General features: G+C 34.7%; 1 protein-coding gene across 2 annotated transcripts; it reads right to left on the bottom strand.

The window, feature by feature from the left end:
- Positions 1 to 304: 304 nt before the first annotated feature.
- Positions 305 to 19,833, bottom strand: LOC124821018 (sister chromatid cohesion protein PDS5 homolog A-like). Of its 2 annotated transcripts, none has more exons than XM_047292823.2 (33): positions 19,624 to 19,833; positions 18,648 to 18,851; positions 18,317 to 18,498; positions 17,771 to 17,897; positions 17,446 to 17,664; positions 15,081 to 15,297; positions 14,839 to 14,984; positions 14,588 to 14,730; positions 11,690 to 11,839; positions 11,533 to 11,581; positions 11,261 to 11,452; positions 10,312 to 10,494; positions 9,614 to 9,768; positions 9,410 to 9,536; positions 8,665 to 8,814; positions 8,517 to 8,573; positions 8,219 to 8,355; positions 7,999 to 8,116; positions 7,685 to 7,819; positions 7,391 to 7,587; positions 6,523 to 6,679; positions 6,281 to 6,424; positions 5,669 to 5,740; positions 4,956 to 5,570; positions 4,754 to 4,861; positions 4,511 to 4,590; positions 3,878 to 3,929; positions 3,673 to 3,759; positions 3,515 to 3,537; positions 3,206 to 3,262; positions 2,898 to 3,037; positions 895 to 1,262; positions 305 to 815 (listed from the first exon to the last, which is right to left on the bottom strand). In XM_047292823.2, the coding sequence occupies exons 1-33, from the start codon at positions 19,714 to 19,716 to the stop codon at positions 765 to 767; spliced, it is 4,935 nt and encodes a 1,644-aa protein (XP_047148779.1). In that variant the 5' UTR covers positions 19,717 to 19,833; the 3' UTR covers positions 305 to 764. The 2 variants fall into 2 exon arrangements, with proteins under 2 accessions (XP_047148779.1, XP_047148775.1); XM_047292819.2 differs by having other exon boundaries at positions 3,515 to 3,540.
- Between the last annotated feature and the right edge of the window lie 1,103 nt (positions 19,834 to 20,936).

Consider the following 20,936-nt stretch of genomic DNA (forward strand, 5'->3'; position numbering starts at 1 on the left):
TTTTATTTTAGAAGAAATGTTAAAATAAGAAATGTTAAATTGAACGTTTCTCAAATCACAACAGGCGAAATAATATCACTTGAAGAGTGTTTCATGATTTTCATTGGTCTCTTCACTTTAAATCTCACGACTTACTCCTCAAAAGCATGCCAAAATTAATCATTATAAAATAAAATAAATCGTACTAAATTAAAAATGTGTTTGATTGTATCTATTACAGGCTTGGGATAATTCACTCAATTCTATTCATTTAAAGATGGTACTCGTCAATTTTGGTGCAACTGGTTTAATATAAATTAAGGAGTGGATGATAAGGTCACTTTTTTTCAATTGTATGTGGCGAAGTACAAATATGTTGAAGTCCTAAAGATACAGATGCAATTATCCCCACGTATAGCTGTACACATTGTTGATTGACCGAGTCAATTATATCAATTGTGTTGGAAGGACGAACGGCACCTAGATAAATGATATTCATGTGCTAATCCTATCCCCTAAACTAATAATTAAAGGTAATTTAGCAGAAACATAGCCCTAAAGAACCCAAAAGTGTCACCATTTTTTCTTTATAAACATGGGGATGACTGCTGTTATTTTTTGCTCTACAGGGTGGCTACAAGAGTTGCTAAGCATATTTATTAATGTTAATAACTAAAGGATCTCCAATTTGGCAGTGCAATCATCATTCAAGCTAACACCTGTACTTGTACAACAGCATCAACTCCGCTGCAATCTTGACAGATAAATCACAACAGTTAAACTGCTCATTGTTCTTTCCCCGAGCTTTTCTTACCCATCCTACGTTTCCATTTACTCTGCATCAATCAATATCAAATTATGAGCTTAGAACAAATACTAAAATAACATGAGTGCTGCAATAGCGGAGTTATTTACCAGAGGCACGTCATCAGAAATCTCTGCTTTTGTGTCATGGCCATCATAAGGACTCTTTGAAGGCTCTTTATGTGATCTCGCCCTTTCTCGAGGACTACTTCCAGCATCGCTATCATCTTCACGCCCTTCAGAATCTAATTCTTCTTCTCCATTAATATTTTCCCTCAAGGCTCCATTTGATTTATCCAATTCTCTCTCTTCGGAACTACCTCGTGGGACACTCTCTCTATCTTCAGAAACCCTCCAACTATAGACCTGCTTCTCTTTCAGTAGCTTCTTTCCTCTGGAACCTGATTTTGTACCTTTGATAGACTTCTCCTTTCTCGTGATTTCCTCAAACCCTCCAGTCAATTCCTCTTCTGAATCACCTTTAAAAGAAATTTCGCTTAAGAAAATGAGGAAAAAAGATGAAGCACAAGTCGTAATCAAGCTAGTTGAATCGGGATACGAAGTATGAATCGTAAAGGCTATTTTTGAAGCGTGAAAAATAAGATTCGTAATCAATAACTAAAAACATAATAAACATTTATAAAAATCTATCGAAACACAATTTGTTGGGCATTTAAGTTAAAGTTGCAGCCCAATTAACTATTTATAATACACAATAAAACATAATAAACACGGGAGTTTTAAAAACTTACATGACACACGTGAGTTTCTAAAAAATTACCCCATACTTTATTCTGGATGACCTAATCCAGAATTAAAGAAACATGTTTGTTAGTATAAAAAAATATATTTATTCTGGATTATTTAATTCGGAATAAGAAAGACATGTTCTAGAATGTGGCAGGGGAGCACTTTTTCCAGAAAGTTCAATCCGTAGCTGTTAATCCCATAACTACCGGTTGCATAATAACTAGAGATTGTTCTATCGAAACACAATTTGTTGCTGCTCTATAGAAAGTCTAATCCGGAAAATAATAAGAAAAAAAAGGACACTTGTTTTTTTCTTCAAATTCAGTTTGAAGGCAGCAAAGACCCATACCCAAAACGCAGCCTTTTTTCCTTATCTTTTCTTTATTCCTAAACCCTAACTAATGTCTTCTATCCCTCAGCCGCTGGCTGGATTCAATGTTTGCAAACTCATCCGAACATCCTTGACAAGGATGGAAGCCTACGACACAGTTCAAACCTACAATGCATAAGGCTATTGCGATTCTTTTCATCGCAGACCTAATCCCGAATTTAAAGGAAAAAAAATGATGTTTCAGAAATTATGGAGCGGTGCACTTTTTCCGGACAGAATGCATTATATCTAGAATACAATTTTGCTTTCTTGAAGCCTATTCTGGAAAGTAATACAAAAAATGTTACAAAAAGGTTAACCCATCCCTACAAGGTCCAGAATTTCCCATAACAAACGCCCCTCTTTCAGAAGCCAGCACCTGGTTAACCCGTCTATACAAGGCTTAGAATTTCCTATAACAAAAAATAAAAACAAGGACACTGATCATTTTTTAAATTATGGGAGTGTGGGAGTGTCACGAAAAAGTATGGGGGTGGATGAAGACAACCACGTTTGAAGGAAAAGACCCATACCTAAGGCCCACACCTGACCCGGTTTTCTTTCCTTATCTTTTGTTTGTTCCTAAAACCTTAATCACTGTCATTTATCCCTTACCTACTAGCTGGATTCAACATTTGCAAACTAATGGAAACACCCTTGACGAGGATGCAAGCCTAGGATGCAGTTCAAACCTACAACGCATAAGCCAGCTGTGATTGCCTGCATCACCAACTTCACAACGTCATTGAAGACTCAACAACATTGTTGTGGCAACGCGATTGTATTTCCAATGAAATCCACACGGCATGTTAGCCCCATTGATCTAGAATTGTGGGATTCACTTGGAGATCATGATTCATGTGATACTTGAGAGCACCATGGTCTTAACACAGTAAGGATACAAAGTCACCCCAGTTGATATATTTTACATATAAAATTCATTTCCAAAGTAAATTTAACGTTCAACTATATAATGTCTTCTAAGATATATTACCTGAGTCCATTTCATTGGCTTTAGGGGCTGTGGTCTCTTTAGGACTTGACATCTCTGAAGTCTCTTTGGCATCCTCATGACGCAAATTACTTTTTGATGCACGGTTTACAGGTTTGCTGGAAGATTGATTACCGTTGGTTCTACAAGGAAAAAGTATACAAGCCAATAAAAAAAATGAAAAAAAAAAAATACAAATATAATAAATAGAACATAAAGCAAAATCACATATGTGCAATAGTGATGCATAACACGACTTTCAATCAAAAAAACACAAATGTGCAATAAGGATCTCTGGTTCCGCCACTCACATTTTTTTTGCTTTTTTACGTGATGAGCCACTTGAACTTTTGTGCTTTTGCCCAGAACTACAAAGTATGAAAGTAATCACATAAATTAGTGCATAAAATGGAGACCACACACTCAATGGGGTACATGCCTACAAGACCGTGTAATAAGCTAGGTAGTATATACAAATTTTAACAATTACCTTAAAGTAGACTACATGTATTCAATTAACTTTTTTATTATCTAAACTTTAAAATTTAATAACCATTTTATGACTATGTATTTAGGAAAATCAACTAAAATAAAAATTAATATGCCAAGCGGATACTTACGCTTCAAGTGAAGAGAGCTTTATCTTCTGGCCAGAAATTAAAGAAAGAAATACATCAGTTATTTAGACTTTTTTAATGGTGACTGATATATTTTACTGGAAATAGAAAATATAGAAATACTTCAAAGAAAGGAAGAGAAGTAAAGGAAAACCAGAGACCTTAGTAGTTTTGCGGCCCTTGTCAATAAGCTCCCAGCGCTCCTTCTCCAATCGGAGTATTTCTACATCTCCATCTTCATATAATATCTTCCGCATGACATGACACAGTAACATTGTTTCATGATTGTAAGTAATAGTTAACAGACAGCGGGGACAAAAACAGTGTACCAAATCCTAAGGGCAAGTTCAGCATCATTCAGCTTACCACATGCTTCCTTTTCAAAGGATCATAGGACTTAATGGTGCCTCCATAAAATCTACAGAAAAGGCACCAACATAAGAACAATTAGAGATTATGTAAAGAAAATGACTAAAATAATAACTTTAGAAGAAAGCACGTGATGAAGAGCCAGAAAAATGTAACATAAATTAACGCAAACAGATTCAGAATGAAGACTAAGAAATATAAGAAACCAGTATCCAGTAGGAGCACCAGAATTTGAAAGGCAATTCATATTCAAAAATGTGCTAAAACAACTTAAAACCTTGGCCCCATTTAGCTAAAATTGTCCACAAATACATTACAGAAGAAAATAAGAATAAAAAACCGAAATAAGTTTCTCCCGTAAGTGAAAATTAACTTAAAGATAAGTTAAAATTCAACTTCTAGAGAAGCTAAATAAAATAAATTCTACAAACTAACTTATGCATGCTCTAGTTGTAACTTACGGAAGAAGACTATTTCATTTTTCCTTCCTATTCTCCTTTCCTGTAAGTGTTCGTAGAGAAGTTAATTCAAATAAAGCTTTGAATATTCTCCATCTGCTTCCTAATGGCCAAAAGTAATTTAACTTTTATTTGGTAACTGGTCCCTATAAAATTTATCATTAGCACTTACTTCTTATCCATAGGCCACCAAACTTTAATTCTGCAACCGTTTAGATCTTCGATATCAATTTCACCTCCCTTTGTTGTGCACTGCATATGGTAAATCAAATCAAATTATCAAACTATGTATTCCAAAATATTTGCATGACCAAAAATTACAAAATAGATAAGGTGGGTAGGGAAAGGGGGTCTGGGGAAACGCATAAAAGATCCACACATGATGATTAAGAAGAAGGGCAGTAATAGAGCTTACCTTAGCCATTCCTGAAATACTTTTTCTTTTCCCTTTTTTAGTGGACCCCATGGAAGACTTGTTAATGTTACTAACAGTCTTATCACTTAGTTGTACACGATCAAGACTCTGTAACAGAGGCAAAGAATAATAAGCAGAAGGGTACAGCATTATTCTATTAGATCCCACACCAGCATAAATATACTTGACAATAAGATTGTACCATCATGTCATGCTCATCAGGTTTGTTCAACTCATCATTATGATAACCATCAGAACCTTTAACCTTTTGTTTTAATGAGGATAATAACAAATCTTTTTCACTGCCTTTGACCATTTTTTTCTGGATGGTTTTGCCATCTGCATCAGGGCTAACTTCTTCATCCAGTAAAAGTTTGGGTTGAGGGGATTCTTCTTCTGAAACTCTTCGAGATGTCTTTGATATACTAGTTGATAAAGTCAATTTTCCAGGAGTAGATGAAGACTGTCTACGTTTAGGCACTGGAATAGGTGTTGTTTCTCTAGCTTTTCTTTTTTTACCTGCTGTAGAACCTAGATCCTTCAGGGCCTTCTTACTCAAAGAATGTCCGTGGCCATTACTTGCTTCCACATTAGAAGAGGTCCCTAAGTTATCCCCATTAATTTGTCTAGCCATATTTACAGTGTCAAAATCATTTTCTTCCTTTTTCGTTTCAGCTGAAGGAGACTTCTTCCTTTTCACCTTTTTGCCCCTGGACCCCTGGGATTTTATGTGCTTTAACATCTTTCGCAGAGGTATCTCATTTCCGTCCTTTTCATCATCCTTCGAAGCTTCATTCTCTGCTGATTGGGAATGAACCTGACATAAAATAAATAAAAAAGAAAAAAAAATCATATGGTTCAAGATTTATAAACAATGATAGTTGTCACGTCACTTTCACACTGCATTTCACATACCATATCGAGTTCAAGAGATTCAAAGTGAGCCAAGGCATTTTCATCAGCCAACCAGCTTTTAACTTCAGTTACCTGACAATATTTCAAAGGCATTAATTAGAACTATATTTTTATTAAAAGTATTCCAAGATCTATTATAAATGTTAAAAATAATAATACTTTTATTCAAGGAAAAGACAATTTCGCTATTGGTATTTGCTTTTAAGTTACTCAGTATAGATTTTACTTGTAAAAGAGGTAGTGTCATTAAAGTGTCAATAAATATTCATAAAGAACCTACACAAAAAATGCTAATCACACCTATCAATAACACTGTTTGATTAGTAGGCAATGTCTCTCTGTAACAAAATAACCCAATGTATTCAGCAGAACTCAAGCATCATGCAAACACTATTAATTGAAAACGAAATGTTGAGTTAAAGTACCAAGTCTACAACTTCAGTATATACATTTTCAAATGATTTAATGAAATTAAAAATCGGTATAGGATATGATGCAAGAACTCTGCTGCTACAAAATTGTCTCAGTTAGATGGCACTTTGCACATTATGAACAAGAATAAATAGCATACTGGAAGGAACTACAAAATTTGACCAAAAATAAGGAGCATACCCCAGTGTCATCTCCTTCCTTCTCGGATGCTTTGTATAACATTGGAGGTAGAGAAACCAAATGTGACAATCCTAGCAAATGAACATCCTTCTGCACTAAGCGTTTGGTTATTGCTAAACCAAGGTCACATAATGCATGAGAATTCTGGACATCCATTGATAAAAGATGTAAGAGTACAGTCTCTAGTCACTTTGACTTTAGCAATTTTGAACATATAATGGAAAAGATAATTTAATTTCAACCTTTGACTTTGATGTGTCAACTACATCTTCAGAATGCTTGATACTCAGAAAGATACAAGTGATAGTAGATACAATTTCCTTCTCTTTGTCAGTAGTTACTTCTGACTTGACATCTTCATCTCTTTGCAGTAGCATTGAAAGTATTAAGTGAAACTGCCTGAAAATTTATAACATATAAATTCAGAAACAATGAGCATTTCAACCTATTACATTTTGATGTCTGATAAATTTGTAGGCATAAGCCAGCTGCATTCGTCGTTCATATTTCAAATCAGAATCATAAGCACATACGAAAAATACAAAAAATCTGGCAAACAGTCACAAGTAGGCATCAACTTGTAAGTTTACCACAGTATGTAAAATAATGCAATGCAGTTAGTTTGGTATATGCATAAAGGCAATTCTTCATATCTTTCAAATTTAAGTAAAATATTAACATTTCATACATTAATGTCATAAAATAATTAGAAATAGCACTAACATTTATGAATTACCAAAAAACCAAAGTTCCTCTATCCCTTCTTTTCTAGATCTCTCTTTTGAATCTTTTCAGTTCCATTTTTAGTAAACAACAAAGTTATTAAGAGGAAGACACAAGTGTAAGAGGGTAATAAAAGCACAAGAATGAAAGAAATCAATCACACAAAAGAAGAGAAGAACAAAGAAAGAAATATGCACAGCACATAAATCTCCCGATAGATATGCAAAAGACAAACTCCTAAAAGGACCATTAGCCAAACACCAAAAGGAAGCTAGAAGAACTGCTGCTGTCCAGAGAAGATTATATTATCTCCTTCCACACACTATTAAAAGAGTATTCAAATACTGCATCCAGCAAGCCATGTCTTGTGTGGATAAGAACAAATACCGGTATATATCATCATATGCTCCAAACTCCTTGCACTCATCAACATCGGGACATGAATTGTGAGCAAGTGTATGAACTAGGTATGGAAGAATGTACTCAGGGTAAGTGGCCAAGGAATTTGCATCTGATTGTGAAGAAAGTTGTCTTGCCTTCAACTGGTGGTGCATTTGAATAATGTCAGCCAGGTTCTGTTTATCCTGAATTAACACAAAGAGGTTATAACGGAAACACAAAATTGAAGTTAAAGCAAAGAAAATTTTCAATTTTGAAAAAGACAATGAATCAGCAACTTACCTCTGCAAAGTTGTTTGGTTTGGATCCAAATATGTTCAATAAGAAAGCACATGCATATTTGGCATCCAAAAGGCGGTCTTTGATATATTGGTGAATTTTACTCAATACAATCTTCCTAGCTTGAGGGAAAGTAACCTACAAAACTCAAAAAGAAGACCATGATAAGCAGTTGTTCCCACATTTAATTCAAAATTTTAACAGATTAATAACCCCCTTTAAATATGAACAGAAGTAGCCTTTTTATCTTGATAATAACGCAATGAAAACCAATTAAAACTCTAGAAGAAATTTGGTAAACAGAAGACACAGCCCACCTCGGACACCCTTAAAGTTAAGTGGAAAAGATCAACAGGTATCTTGTGATCCCAAAGTCTTGACAACCGAAGAACAGCTTTAGCAGAAGCTAGCTTCAAATGGGCCTTATCAACTGAACTGCAAGTAAGCATAAATGAGTGCATAGTATTTAAACCCATTGTCTAATTTAAAAATTTATTTAATCTATAAAAAGTATAACTCTGAAGCTGATATATATACCTTGATTTTAGATCCTTTGATACTTCCCCATATAGTAAAATATTCCTGAGTATATCCAGAATCCTGTCAATATCTGGACGAACATGAGCATCTTTGACTGGCAAGTAGCTCTTTACAAATGTTTTAATGCCATATATCTCCAGTCAAGAAAGAAAAACAAGAAAGAACAGTGAGAAATAGAGAGAACAAGATGTCAAAAATGAAGCCAGCTTATAAGCATATTCTTATGTATCAAATCACAGAACAAAAATAATAACCTAAAGTATCTTAAACAGAGTTGACAGTTCATCATACTAACCTTCAGCTTACAAAGATCGCTTTCACCATCCCAAGATGTTTTCCGGTTATCTTCTTGCTGAAACAGAAAAACACATTTAGATGAAAATCAACAATCATGTTTATTTCATAAACAAGCACACCGTTATAAAGAGATTTGAAACACTTACACTGTCACTTTTCAGAATCTTGTTTGTTATAAATTCTTCAATTTCCTTCTCTCTGGTTACATAGACAGGCATTGCTGTCTGCGCAATACACCCCAGAGACTGAAGTATTGCAGGCAGATGTGTTTTATCTTCCAGCATATCTACAAGTTTCTGCACATAAGGCAACCAGAAGAATCAGAATGAAGGTAACAAAATGCAGAAGGCTTCTATAGAATTGTCTTTGTTCTGAATGTAATGTGTGTCTAATGCCGACCACACAAGATGTATTTATACTATTTTACAAAATCAATTATAATAAAAACACCTAATAATTAAGAATCAATCATCCTAATTTCCTAGATTATGTAACATTTAATTTCCTACAAATTTGTAACAACTGATTACATTTTAACACACTCCCTCAAACTAGAGCATATATGTCATATGAACCAAGAGACTTGGTGAATATATCAGCCAGTTGATTGTTATAGTTGAGAAAATCAATAGTGTAGATGTATCATCCTAATTTCCTAGATTATGTAATGGTTAATTTCCTACACATCTGTAACAGCTTATTACATTCTAACAGCTTCCATCTTGTGGGTTTGGATAGGGTAGATGTATCAGTCTTATCACTGAAAGCAGAGAGGATGTCTCCAATATTTGTAGTTGAGACCTCCAGTCCACTAGGCACCAACATTACCGTCATGCCAAGGCTCACCTCTAACGAAAATCAGGGTAATAAAATGAATAAACCAAATGAAACCTTGTATAGAACAGAGAGAGACTTGAGGCCATCATCCTTTGTAATTGCAGCCAGTGCATGGACAGCATACTTTGCCTGCCTCCGACTGCCTTCTAAACATAGTCTCTCCAATATAAGGTCTACAGAACTGCATAGAACAAGGAGATGGTAAGAAAACTATGCAAGGAAATGCATTTAAAATGAAAACAGTGACAATAGTCGTACGTTGATGTGACTGCAAGTTGTTCACGAATAGTACCACCAGCCTTAGCTACAACATTTAGAACACCTTCCTTGATTGTATCATCATTATCTTTCAGTAAATTCACCAGCTCCTCCTCACTTCCACGAAGGAGCAATGGACTGAAGCGAGCAATTATCTGCAATTTGAAGTATACCAGGAAGTTAAAAAGATTGCTCTAGTAATTCTTAATTATCATGTCCAAAGTGACTCAGGCCATACAGCTGCTTCGTAGCAGAGTTAAACACCATTAAACTACTGCATATGATATTCAAAAATGAAAACCATCGTAACTCACGTGACACTTATGAAAACCATTTTCGGGCTCTCTTTTATCAGCTCAAACAATTTGGATGAATTGACTGATTGAATCATACTAATGCCTCTCCAAGGCCAAAAGTTCAATTCATAACACCTCCACTGAAGATGCAGATTTGAGTTTTTTCCACTTGAAAATTTTTCACAATTCCTCGGCATTCCAAAACAACTTAAGCTCGTAGAATAAGTTGGCACTTATCAGACACAATATCTTAGCTCACTAATTAGAATCAAACAGCATCCAGCAAAGACATAAATTTTCACTTTGCTTTGCAGTCATTACAAGCAAAAGCTGTGAAGTATTTGCTTATAATTCATAGACAAATGTTAAATGTTAAATAACAGTGCAAAGAACAATTCTTACCACCAATATATTCATACAAGATTGTGTATGCTGAGCATTTTGTGCAGATTTTTGAGCTGTTGTTTCTAGGAGAATTGTTTTTACATGCTCCTTGTTAAAAAGCAAATAAGAGCATTTCACAGAGAAGGTATTAAAAAACTCATAGAGACGATGTTTTTCTCCAAGTATTTTAAGCAAATCATCCTGCAAACAAAAAAAAAATCAGTAAAGAACAAACTACAAGCTACAGCTTCTTTCTTTCTTCCAGGAAAATAAAAATAAGACAATGTTTGTCAGAAGTATCAGAATGAGATTATATTTTAAATGTTGAAACTTGTAATATTGCTCCGCATCATAGACCCCCTAAAAGTAAATATCTGTTTGGAATTATGGCACTGAATGTATGCAGTTTGCTGTTGTTAGCACATATAAGAAATGTTCATAATGGCTTAAGGAGGAAAAGACACATAGATGGACAAATGACATATAAACATCAACTTCTGAATCTCGTTAAACTGTTTTGTGTTTGAGTGTAGTTTAGTAGATGCCAAAAGAGAAATTATATTGATTGTGCAGAAGATTAGACTGAATAGAGTATGCATTACAAAATAAGGTTAGCACGAGATTAATATGCTGACAAGGGCTAGTAAACTAGTACCCACAGGAAGAGTAAATGAACAATTAATCAGATTCATAGCCAAAAAAATAAAAAACACGTGAAGAGTATAGTCTATTGGAAGTACAATCTATGGTAGCAACTAATGACAGGGGCAGAAAAAATCAGACATGTACATCGAGAAAATTGTGACCTGAATTCAGGGGGAGTAGGTAAGTGATATATATCACAGGAATTGAGCACCAAGTTCTAAGATTTTCGTTCTCATTTTTGAAGACTAATGTACACACAATTCGAAACCACGGTTTCCCAAATAAATACAACCCACATATCTACAGCTATTGGTTATGTTACCCGGTAGGCACGAGCTTGATGGAGGCTAGTATTTGGATCAACGAGATTTGTCAAAATCTTCCAGATGTTAGCATCTTTTAATTGATCCAGAATCAGGAAACTCTCTTCAGCTTTTACAGGGTCAGCAAACGAACGGGACATTACTCTGAAACAGAAAAGAATCTTCTTTTGCAGCTCGGGAATATCTTTATCCTGCATTTAAATGAGAATCAATTCCTTTTCCTTGCAAGATTTCGTTTGATAATATCATTCCAATCTCCAATATCAAATACCTGACTCATCTGCCTCAAAGACAGATACTTCTGCATCTCTTGCTGTAACCTGTACCAAACAGGTATAGTTAAAAGGGAAAACTTTTATTGCTCACTGATGTTGAGACACCAGAGTTTTATAAGCCATCTGCTCATCACAGAAATAAATCAAGCTTACCTTTGTTTCTGCTCCAGTATTTTTTCAAGAGCTTTTACCTCCACTCTATCAAATCCAGAGAAAACTCCAATCCAATGTTTAGCAATAACACTGACTGAAAATTCTACAGGAAACAGTGATCCACACAGAACAGATTCAATTATATCAGATCTGCAAAAGAATATGAAAAAGAGAAACATCCGTGATTAGAACTCTAACACTACAAAAAACACAAAGAAAACTGATTTTGCACTTGAAAAAGTTTGCAGATACGTGAACAAGTTATGCTGTGGAGTATTGACAAAAAAAAAAACAACACAACAAACTACAACGAGGAAATCACTGTGCTTATGTAACACTAAAACAGATGGCCTAAGATACTTGTGCCCTCCTAGTAGAATGGCACAGATTTTAAGAATCACAAGATATTTTTTCTTGAAAGGCATAAACTTTTTAATGACATTATACAAAAGTAAATAAAACAAAGTCCATATTAAAATTAATATGAAAATACAGAATATATACTAAAGATTCATTTTAATCCACTGTTCTGCAAGTTTATCCACACTATCCAATCGTGCATAGCCAAACCATTATAGAAATTTGATTTTCATAAATCACTACTACAAAAACAAATGGGGGTCATACTCTTGTAACGATTGACCAATTTTTACACTCATAGTTGATTGAATTTAAAACTCAAATATAGACTAATTTAATATGACAAAACTTGAGGTTTATGCCTTATTAAATATACTTTTTGTTTGTACATTTGAGATTCAAGCTCAAATTTATGGATGACGGAAGTATTCTAAATAAATAATATCAAATGGATGACCAGTATGACATATAAAGGTTAAAATAAATATATTTTTCATCCCAAACAAGACTCTAATTTTTAAATTGGTCTGTGTATCACAAACTTTTCAACTTAGCCCTTAGATGTACAGTCATTTTCAATTTGTTTCCATAATCTGATGTTGCTATAAAATTGTGAGATTCGCATGAAGAAACTGACGATTACATACCTAATTGAAAAGTATTTTATGTATAGAGACTGAATTATGGATTCCAATGTATATATATGACAATCCTTTTCAATTTCTTGCATATAATCCTAGGTGACTAGGATGGGAGAGTGAATCCGATCTCCCACTGTGGGAAGGTAATTGACATCCCTTAGATCTATTAAATATATTATTAACAGCTAATATTTTTATCATTTTTCTCTTTTTCCTTTTCCCTTTCTACCTCTCTCTCTTCCCTAGTTTCTCTTCCCTGTATTCTTTGTTACCACCACAGTAGTTGTATGCTGTCGCACTCCCTCCATCTCCTTCCTCCAGTGAAGCCTCTGGGAATCATCACTGCTCACTGACTCCACCAAACACCTCAACTTCGCATTGTCAGACATTTCACCTCCACATGATGCTTCCAACCAGTGTGAACCCACCGGCCTCACCATGAACCCATCATGTTTCAGAAAGGTCTTAAACTTCAGTAGCAACTTCACGAGCCTGACTATTTCCATGTCCAAAGTATCATTGATCATGAAGGCCAACAGATCAGTGACAGGATTAGTCTGAGCATACCCTCCTCCAACATGAGTGCATTAACTTGAATCCTGCTCACATGAGTTAATTCTGAGGACACCTTCCTTTACCATTCTCACTTTCATTATCTAGATTAACCATTTCCTAAGCACTAGCAATTTCAAATCAAACTGCTAACCCCCAAGTCCAAGCTTTAATTTGCACACAAATTGCACTAATTTATCTTTCTCTTCATAAATAAATCCCTTGGACGAAGTTTATTTTAATTAATGATGACATGGGTTCATTTTAATTTAATGAATACATTTATATGGAGGATGCCAAGGGGAATCAGGTTTATCTTGGCAGCACAGTTTCCATTCTTCTTAATTTTTAGAAACACAAACACAAGAACGTCCACAACAAAAATAGCTTCCTTTTTGGTTTCATGTTCTAAGATAGAAAAAGAAAGAGGAGGGAGCAGTTAAGGAGTGGACCAATGGTTTGTTGAAGGCATCAATGCAACATTGAAGCTGCCAAGCACAGCAGCTATAGGAAGCATCTATGTCCAATCAAGCATAAACAAGTGGGAATGGTACGAGTTACAGGACCAGGAAAGAGATAGCAGGAGTAAGGACAAAGGAAATAGAGTGAAAAAAAGACCTCAGCAGTTAAAAAAAAATTAATAAATATAACAGATGTAAATTACTCTCTAGGGTGAGAGACATATTTGGCTCTCCCACCATTCACCACAATCATATTGCAACTCCAACAAACAGTATTTACAACATACAGTGACGACCTAATTGAAAACAATTCAATGTTGCGGGCTAAATTTAAAAAGAAACATATAAGAACCAGTTTGAGATTGAGTGATGTATAAGGGCCTAAAATATATTTCAAACATATATCTGACCTTAAAATATAGATATTTGCGGTTGATGATTATTCAAAATGTTATCTATATTCTCTGCTTACTCAAAATAAAAATGTACTTACGTAGAAAAGATGGATTGATAAATAATACTAACATAGACATTTCGTATTGTCTAATAATTGATGGGTACTCATCTTAAGTGACTACTCAATATTCTACTAGAACTAGAGTCTGAGGTAATCAAACCTTGGTACATAGCCTTAGTTGGATTAAATAAATATTTTATTTTATTTAATATAAATAACTCATTGTAATAAAAAAAAAAATAGTACAAATCAATTTGCTAAACAAAGCGTTTCCATTTGGCTTCTAAAATAAAGTTTCAAGAAAAGGGGCCAGTCATTACTTTATTGTTAACACAAAAAACTGTACTAAAAAATAAGACAATGATGATGATGGATGGCAGTCCAAATAAGTGGAAAGGCGGTAAAGAATATAGCACAGGTATTTCACCTGAAATCTTTGTCATAGAAACATCTAAGAATCTTCCCAGGAATCCAGTTGTATTCATTAGGATTGACAGTATCACTGCTCTTTTCACAAACAACTCTATACACTTCAGCCAATCTTTCCATTGTATACTTTTTAACAAGTATCTGCAAATGCAAAGGTAAATGATGAATTGGATACTGTAGTTAAAATAATCAAACAGTTACTTGTTAAAATGTAGAAACCAAAAAACAAACATTTAAGAGTATACATACAGATTTATCACGGAGCCGTTCTGAAACAAGTTTCACAGTTTCAAGTGGAACAGCATTTAGGGCATGACATGCCACATCGCAGATAACAGCCACAACTTGTTTTCGAACATTTTCATCAAAGTCCAGCAGCCGTTCACAAAGGGCAGCTAAGATTGATTCAATTAAAATCAGCAGATATGGAACAACAATAAAAGGAAACAAAGAAAAGACTGAACGTATGAACATGTATTTAATTCACTCACATATTATTTGAGGAGCTTCAGCTCTGAAAGGATTCAACACCAGACATTTCTTTACATGCTCAAGGACAGACATGCGGACATCAACAACTCTATCAGTCAACCTCTTCAAAAATTCTGAAAATATGGGCTGAAATGCTTCAGAAATGGAAGATCCAGGAACAGAAATTATATCGCCAACCAAGTTCATAGCTTTCAAACGGGTTTCCAGCTGGTCAGACTACAAATTCCAAATTACAAGTGAGAACCCAGACAATTTTGCTAAAGCCGTTGACAAAATACATGAGAAATAAAAATAACTGTAACTTTAATAGTACAAATTCATACTTTGCAAAACCCAGAACCTCACAACATATAACGCATAAATTAAACCCAAAAATTTTGTTTATCATATCAACAAGGCTACTATATCGGAAATAAATGGCACTGTTCAAAAAGACATGGGCAGTCAATTTTAGCATCCAGTCCCCAACTAGGAAGGACTACGGACACTGCTGCTATAACGACATCATGTCATAATATGGCTGGTAGCAGCAATAAGCCACAGTGTCTAATTTTCACAAAGCGGCTGTCACACCCGCTTTCACATGCAATGCGAAATCACATGCAATGCTGTTGAAGATCAAAAAATTGCAGATCATATGAGCTTTTAAGGACTCCTATATGCCAAAGCAGATCTGTAAAAGTAAATTCAGATAATCAAAGTAAATCACTGATCTTCAATAGATCGTGGGATCAGCAATCTTTTGCAATTAAATTTGGCTCATGCAAATGTGCTTTACGAGTAGCCTTCTGTGCCATGATTTTACAAAGTACCCCTTATTTTATAATTCCCTCATTCATGCCCTACCTTGGTGGTCTCACCCTCGCCACACTCTCAAATCTCACCCAACCCCAGACCCCTTGTTCTTACACTCTACTGTCTGCCTTGTGTTTGCAAAGTCTGACTTTGGGAATCTCTCTACTCTTCACCATCTCTTTGCTCATTCAGAATTATGTCTTCCATCGGCCTTGTGGGCTTATTTCAGCAATCTTAAACTGCGTTCTAGTCTCTGGCCATCTGCTCCCACCCCCTCCTGTCCCTGTTCCTTATTACTACTCTCTGCCTTCTTTTTGCAAATACTGACATTGGTGATCTCTCTCTGGCTTCTCTTTGCACATTCTGAATTCTGACTTTGGCCATCTGCACCTCTGCCTTGTGAGCTGAGTTCAGCAATCTGTGACTGCATTCTGGTCCCTGGCCATCCGCATCTATGCCTTGTTTACTGATTTTGGCCTTCTGTAACTGAATTCTGATCTCTTCCTTGGTTCTGATTTCAGCCGATTGCATCTCTTCCTCATGTTTTTATTTCAACTATAGAGGTTATTACATCTCTATCACTCTGTTCTCTGTTTTATGTACTTATGATTTATTGGTGATGTGTACGAAATTTCAATTTAAGTGTAGCTAAATTTTGTGATTCATAAGTTATTAATGTTGTGTGTTGTTTTATGTATATATGTAATGTATATTCAAGTATAATTTTGTATTTCCAATGATAACAAATCCATGTTAGAAATACCAACCCCACCTCCAATTTTCCAACTCCCTCTTGATCTTAGGTAGGACATCAATTTTTACAACATTGACTCGACAGCTGTCACACCATTACTCGTGACATGGGGGCAAAAAAACCCTTTGCCCTTGATCGCAGGCTGTCTATCAAACTTTTACGGATAATGTCAAAATTGATCTCCCTTTTATCATTAGACAGTGTGCAACCCTTCCAAAGAAGCTAAATCACACACTTCTCACACATATCTCTCCTCTCTTTACAGTGGGTGCATTTCCAACCAACTCACAACTAAAGTACTCCAGCTCACTATTCTGTTTATGTCCTTGGTTCCGTTCTACTCACATGAGAAAGGAGTTTTTTACTATGTTATTTTTATTCTTTTATATTAATTGACTCTGGTTACTTATTTCTATTTCTATGATAGGTCTAAAACTAGGAGTTTTACTTATCAATGATGAATGACTTTATTTTTAGATAATTTTTTATTTGAACATTATTATTAATGATCTAATTTACATCTATAAATTTCACAATGATGGTCATTCTGCTATGGTAATAAGTTAATTAATTAGGCTGTTATAGAGAGACAGCAAAGAAGAGGAAGGCAGCTAGTTGGTTATCGTGTTGGGGGGAGAAACTAGGCTCTAAGATCCTCATAATTTTCAGCCAAAAGTTTACTTTGTACTTTGGATTTCCGTTGAAGAAGGAGTCTGTTGAATAAAAATCTTATTGTCTCTTGTTAATCCCAATTCTTTGAACCAGATTCTATCACTTTAACATCAGCCAGGAAAGAAAACTAAATTACTATTTACCAGTAGCTCTCCAGTCACATAGGGGAGTACTCCAGACAAGATCTGAGGAGCACGGCAATATAGATCATAGATAACTCCATGGTATTCCACTTGATTGTTCAGCGGCTTACTATCTCCAGACATTAATGATAGCAAAAATTGTTTAATGCTGGGTTCAAGTTTTCCAACACATTGCTGTATGACATTGATAGCAAGCCTCCTTGCAGCCATATTAACAGCCTGGAATTATATATTGAAATCATCAAGGTTTTTAATAATATTAGAGCAATACGAGAATCAACTATCTTCCTTTAACAGTAAATTGGTTTATGAAAGAAATACTTACTTTTTTTTCATGGCCTAATTTAGACAGCAGAATAGATAAAAGATCTTCACGCACATCCTCACTCTCTTCTAAGAGAACCACCATTATAGTTTGCATGGAAGACATAACACTTTCCGGATGATCATCTCTAAGCATAAAAAAAATATACATATAAGCACTGTTAATAATACTAAGACGAATAAACAAAGAAAAACTGACATACAATAAAATGGCTAAGTCATGTAAAGTTTCAACAACAACAACAACAATCTGCCTTGTCCAACTAGGTAGACTGTTTATATAGCAGGACATCACTTCCGTATCCAAAGATTCAAATTCCAAGGACACAAAAAGATGTATGATTTGTCGAATTATCTTTACTCCATTTATCATTATTTTATGATTGGCAAAGAGAAAAAATGATCCAGTAAAAAATCAAATACTACTAATTATCTATTATGTAATATCGGAAGTGAATTGCAGAAACTTGCAGGAGTAAATCTGCATTTGTTGCCCTTAAATTGGCCCAGATCTCATCATTCAATAAAGACTTTATGATAAACAAACCTGGCAACTGCAAAGAAAATACTGAACATTTCATTCACCAGATCATTGCATTCAAGATCCAACATCACAACACATGATCTATATTTGGCGAGCGTCTCCAATATAACAACTCTCCGGCCAAAGGATGCACCATTGGTATCACTTAGACCTCTAAAAGTGCCCACAAACAAGTGGAAAATATCCTGCAAGGAGGTTCAACAAAGATCAGGAAAAATAATCGTTGCTAATTGTGTTCCCAACTTTTTTGTGGCTGAAACAGAAAACAAAATCATTTTGAGCAGTAAAATAGAAGACAAATAATAATTAGACAATCTAAGTAGATGAAAGGAACCTTCAGAATGTCATCACTGTAGGGAGCTTCAGGTGCAGTGATCCGAGTTATCTCACAAACACATGTTGCAACTAGAAGCTTGACATCCCTATCTTGGTGCTTCAGCAGTTCTGGCTTAACAATTGCATTAAAAAAAGGCTTCATTGACTCCAATGTTGATGCCGAAGGTGACTGGTCCAACTCAGCAAGACATGGGGTTGCTTGCTGCATATGGAACAAATATTGAGGGCCGAGGGGGATTACCAATTACCAAAACCAAAGGCCCGATAGCTTTATAACGAACTACTTTTTAAGACTACATCCATATGAGCAATTTAACAGTCCAGTCCATCATTAACAAATCACAGTCTGATATACGTCCTCTCTTCGCATTTTTATTCTATTAAAAGACTTTGTAGTTGATCTAATAATCGAACTCGAGTGACTTCAGTCTCAAATGCAAATAAACATGAATGTTGCAAAATATAAAGACAGAATTGTAAATGACAATTTAACTTTTATCAGTATCATCACTATCAAAAACATAAGGCAACTTGTTAAGAATAAACTGCAACACGAGACAAGCAAACGCCCTGGTTAACAACTTCTCATATGTTTGCACACGAATTCAAAAGTTACCCTAACTCGAAAGATTCTCATCCAAATCATCATAAATATCTCCAACCTCAAGCGTATTAAATCTACAAATTGTTCTTCTCAATTAAAGAACGCATTAAAGAAGTAAATTCGGCGGAAGCAAAGCCCACCAAATTGAAGGCGGCGAAGCTAAAACCAATCCTGTCTTCCTAAAAACAGAAATCGCCTATTAAGAAAAATCGTGAGTGTGGTTTCCTATTATTTTCAAACAGAAAGCAACGGATATAAAGAAGAGTTAAGAGAGGAGAAAGTCCTGAATTGGAAAAGGCAAAATTAAATAAGGAGGTTTTGAGAGGTGGCGAAGAGGGAGAATTGGGGAATTGAAAGGAAAAATGCAAACCTTCAAGAGCTTGACGATAGCGTCTTTGGAGGAAGGAAGAGTCTCGAGCTTGGATCCCAGCTCCTTGAGTTGCAGGTGAGGCTTCTGAGCCATAATTCCTCTCTTGACTAAACGCTGTCGTTTCAGTGCTCTTTCATGGACTTGGAGGGAAGAGGGGAGAAGAGAAAAGAAAGAGAAAAGAAAGAGGGTTTTCCTTTTGGTTTTCGTTTTGGTTTTGGCTCCGATGTTTATGTTTTGTTCTGTCCACGCGCCATTCACTCGCCTTCTCATTTTCGAACACCCAACTCAACTTTTTTATTTTCACATGCAGTAATTTTAATTAATTAATTTAACACGGTCGTTTTTTTCTCTAAATAATAAATATATCTTTTTAGTTGGCGTCAATCGTTTTAGGATATTTTCGGATCTTTCCTTTATTGTTTTACTCTTTTAACCTTTTCTTTCACTCGCACTCGCGTACACACTTTCATGCAGCCAGAGAGCAATTACTAAACATAAATTGTCATTTTCTAGGTAAAAAATGCTTTAAATATCACATTATTTTTTGTGCCAGCCTTTCAAAGAAATAGATAGAATATTTATACAGAATAAATTAACTTAATTAACATAAATCAAGAATATTTATATAGAATAAATTAAACATGTATCATAACACGGTATCACATATGGACACTTGTTATCAAATTGTCTTCTAAATTATAAATGGATACAAAATTTAAATAAAATTACTATCTATAATAAATTATAATTTAATTCCAAAGTTTTGAACTATTTTTAATAGTTATGTATTTATTTATTTATTTCTATTTATACGAACATTAACCATTAGACTATCAATAAAAAAAATTATATGAATTTAATGTGTGAAATCTATTTCATCCCATCTCACTTTGGTTTATATTTTTTGTGGTTTGCTTTGGCTGTTTTGACATGCATGAAAGGCAACTAATTGCTAGTCATATGCTCACCCTTAAAAAACAATAAATTATAAAAAAAAAGTGAAAGTAATAAAATAAAAACTTAATTATCCATACTCGTTTATAAATCGTGTCCTTTGTTCTCATTTATAAATTTTCATATGTAAATATCACGAATTGAAATTGAAATTTAGGATCAAAGAAAGGTTATTACAGATTTTGTGTGTTTAATTGCATGGGTGGTTAAGGTTTGTATAATTAGTACAACGATCAAGTCTTTTTTAATATATAATATGGATTTAAATAAATGTTTTAGGAAAATCCAACCAATCACCGAATGATTAAAGCACACCGTTAACGAGTTAGTGGTGTGAGAATTTAATTTTATTTGCTTAG

The sequence above is a fragment of the Vigna umbellata genome, chromosome 1, assembly GCF_029865625.1.
Source record: "Vigna umbellata cultivar VRB3 chromosome 1, Vumbellata_1.0, whole genome shotgun sequence".
Classification (NCBI taxonomy): domain Eukaryota; kingdom Viridiplantae; phylum Streptophyta; class Magnoliopsida; order Fabales; family Fabaceae; genus Vigna; species Vigna umbellata.

What these genes read in the sequence shown, in the direction of transcription:
- LOC124821018 (XM_047292819.2), bottom strand. Translation starts at nt 19,716, where the DNA reads ATGGCTCAGAAGCCTCACCTGCAACTCAAGGAGCTGGGATCCAAGCTC. An exon ending in ATCAAGCTCGTGCCTACCGG is followed by an intron (nt 10,495 to 11,260) that starts GTAACATAACCA and finishes TTTTGTTTGCAG; the next exon opens with GATGATTTGCTTAAAATACT. An exon ending in CTGATGAGCATGACATGATG is followed by an intron (nt 4,862 to 4,955) that starts GTACAATCTTAT and finishes CCTCTGTTACAG; the next exon opens with AGTCTTGATCGTGTACAACT.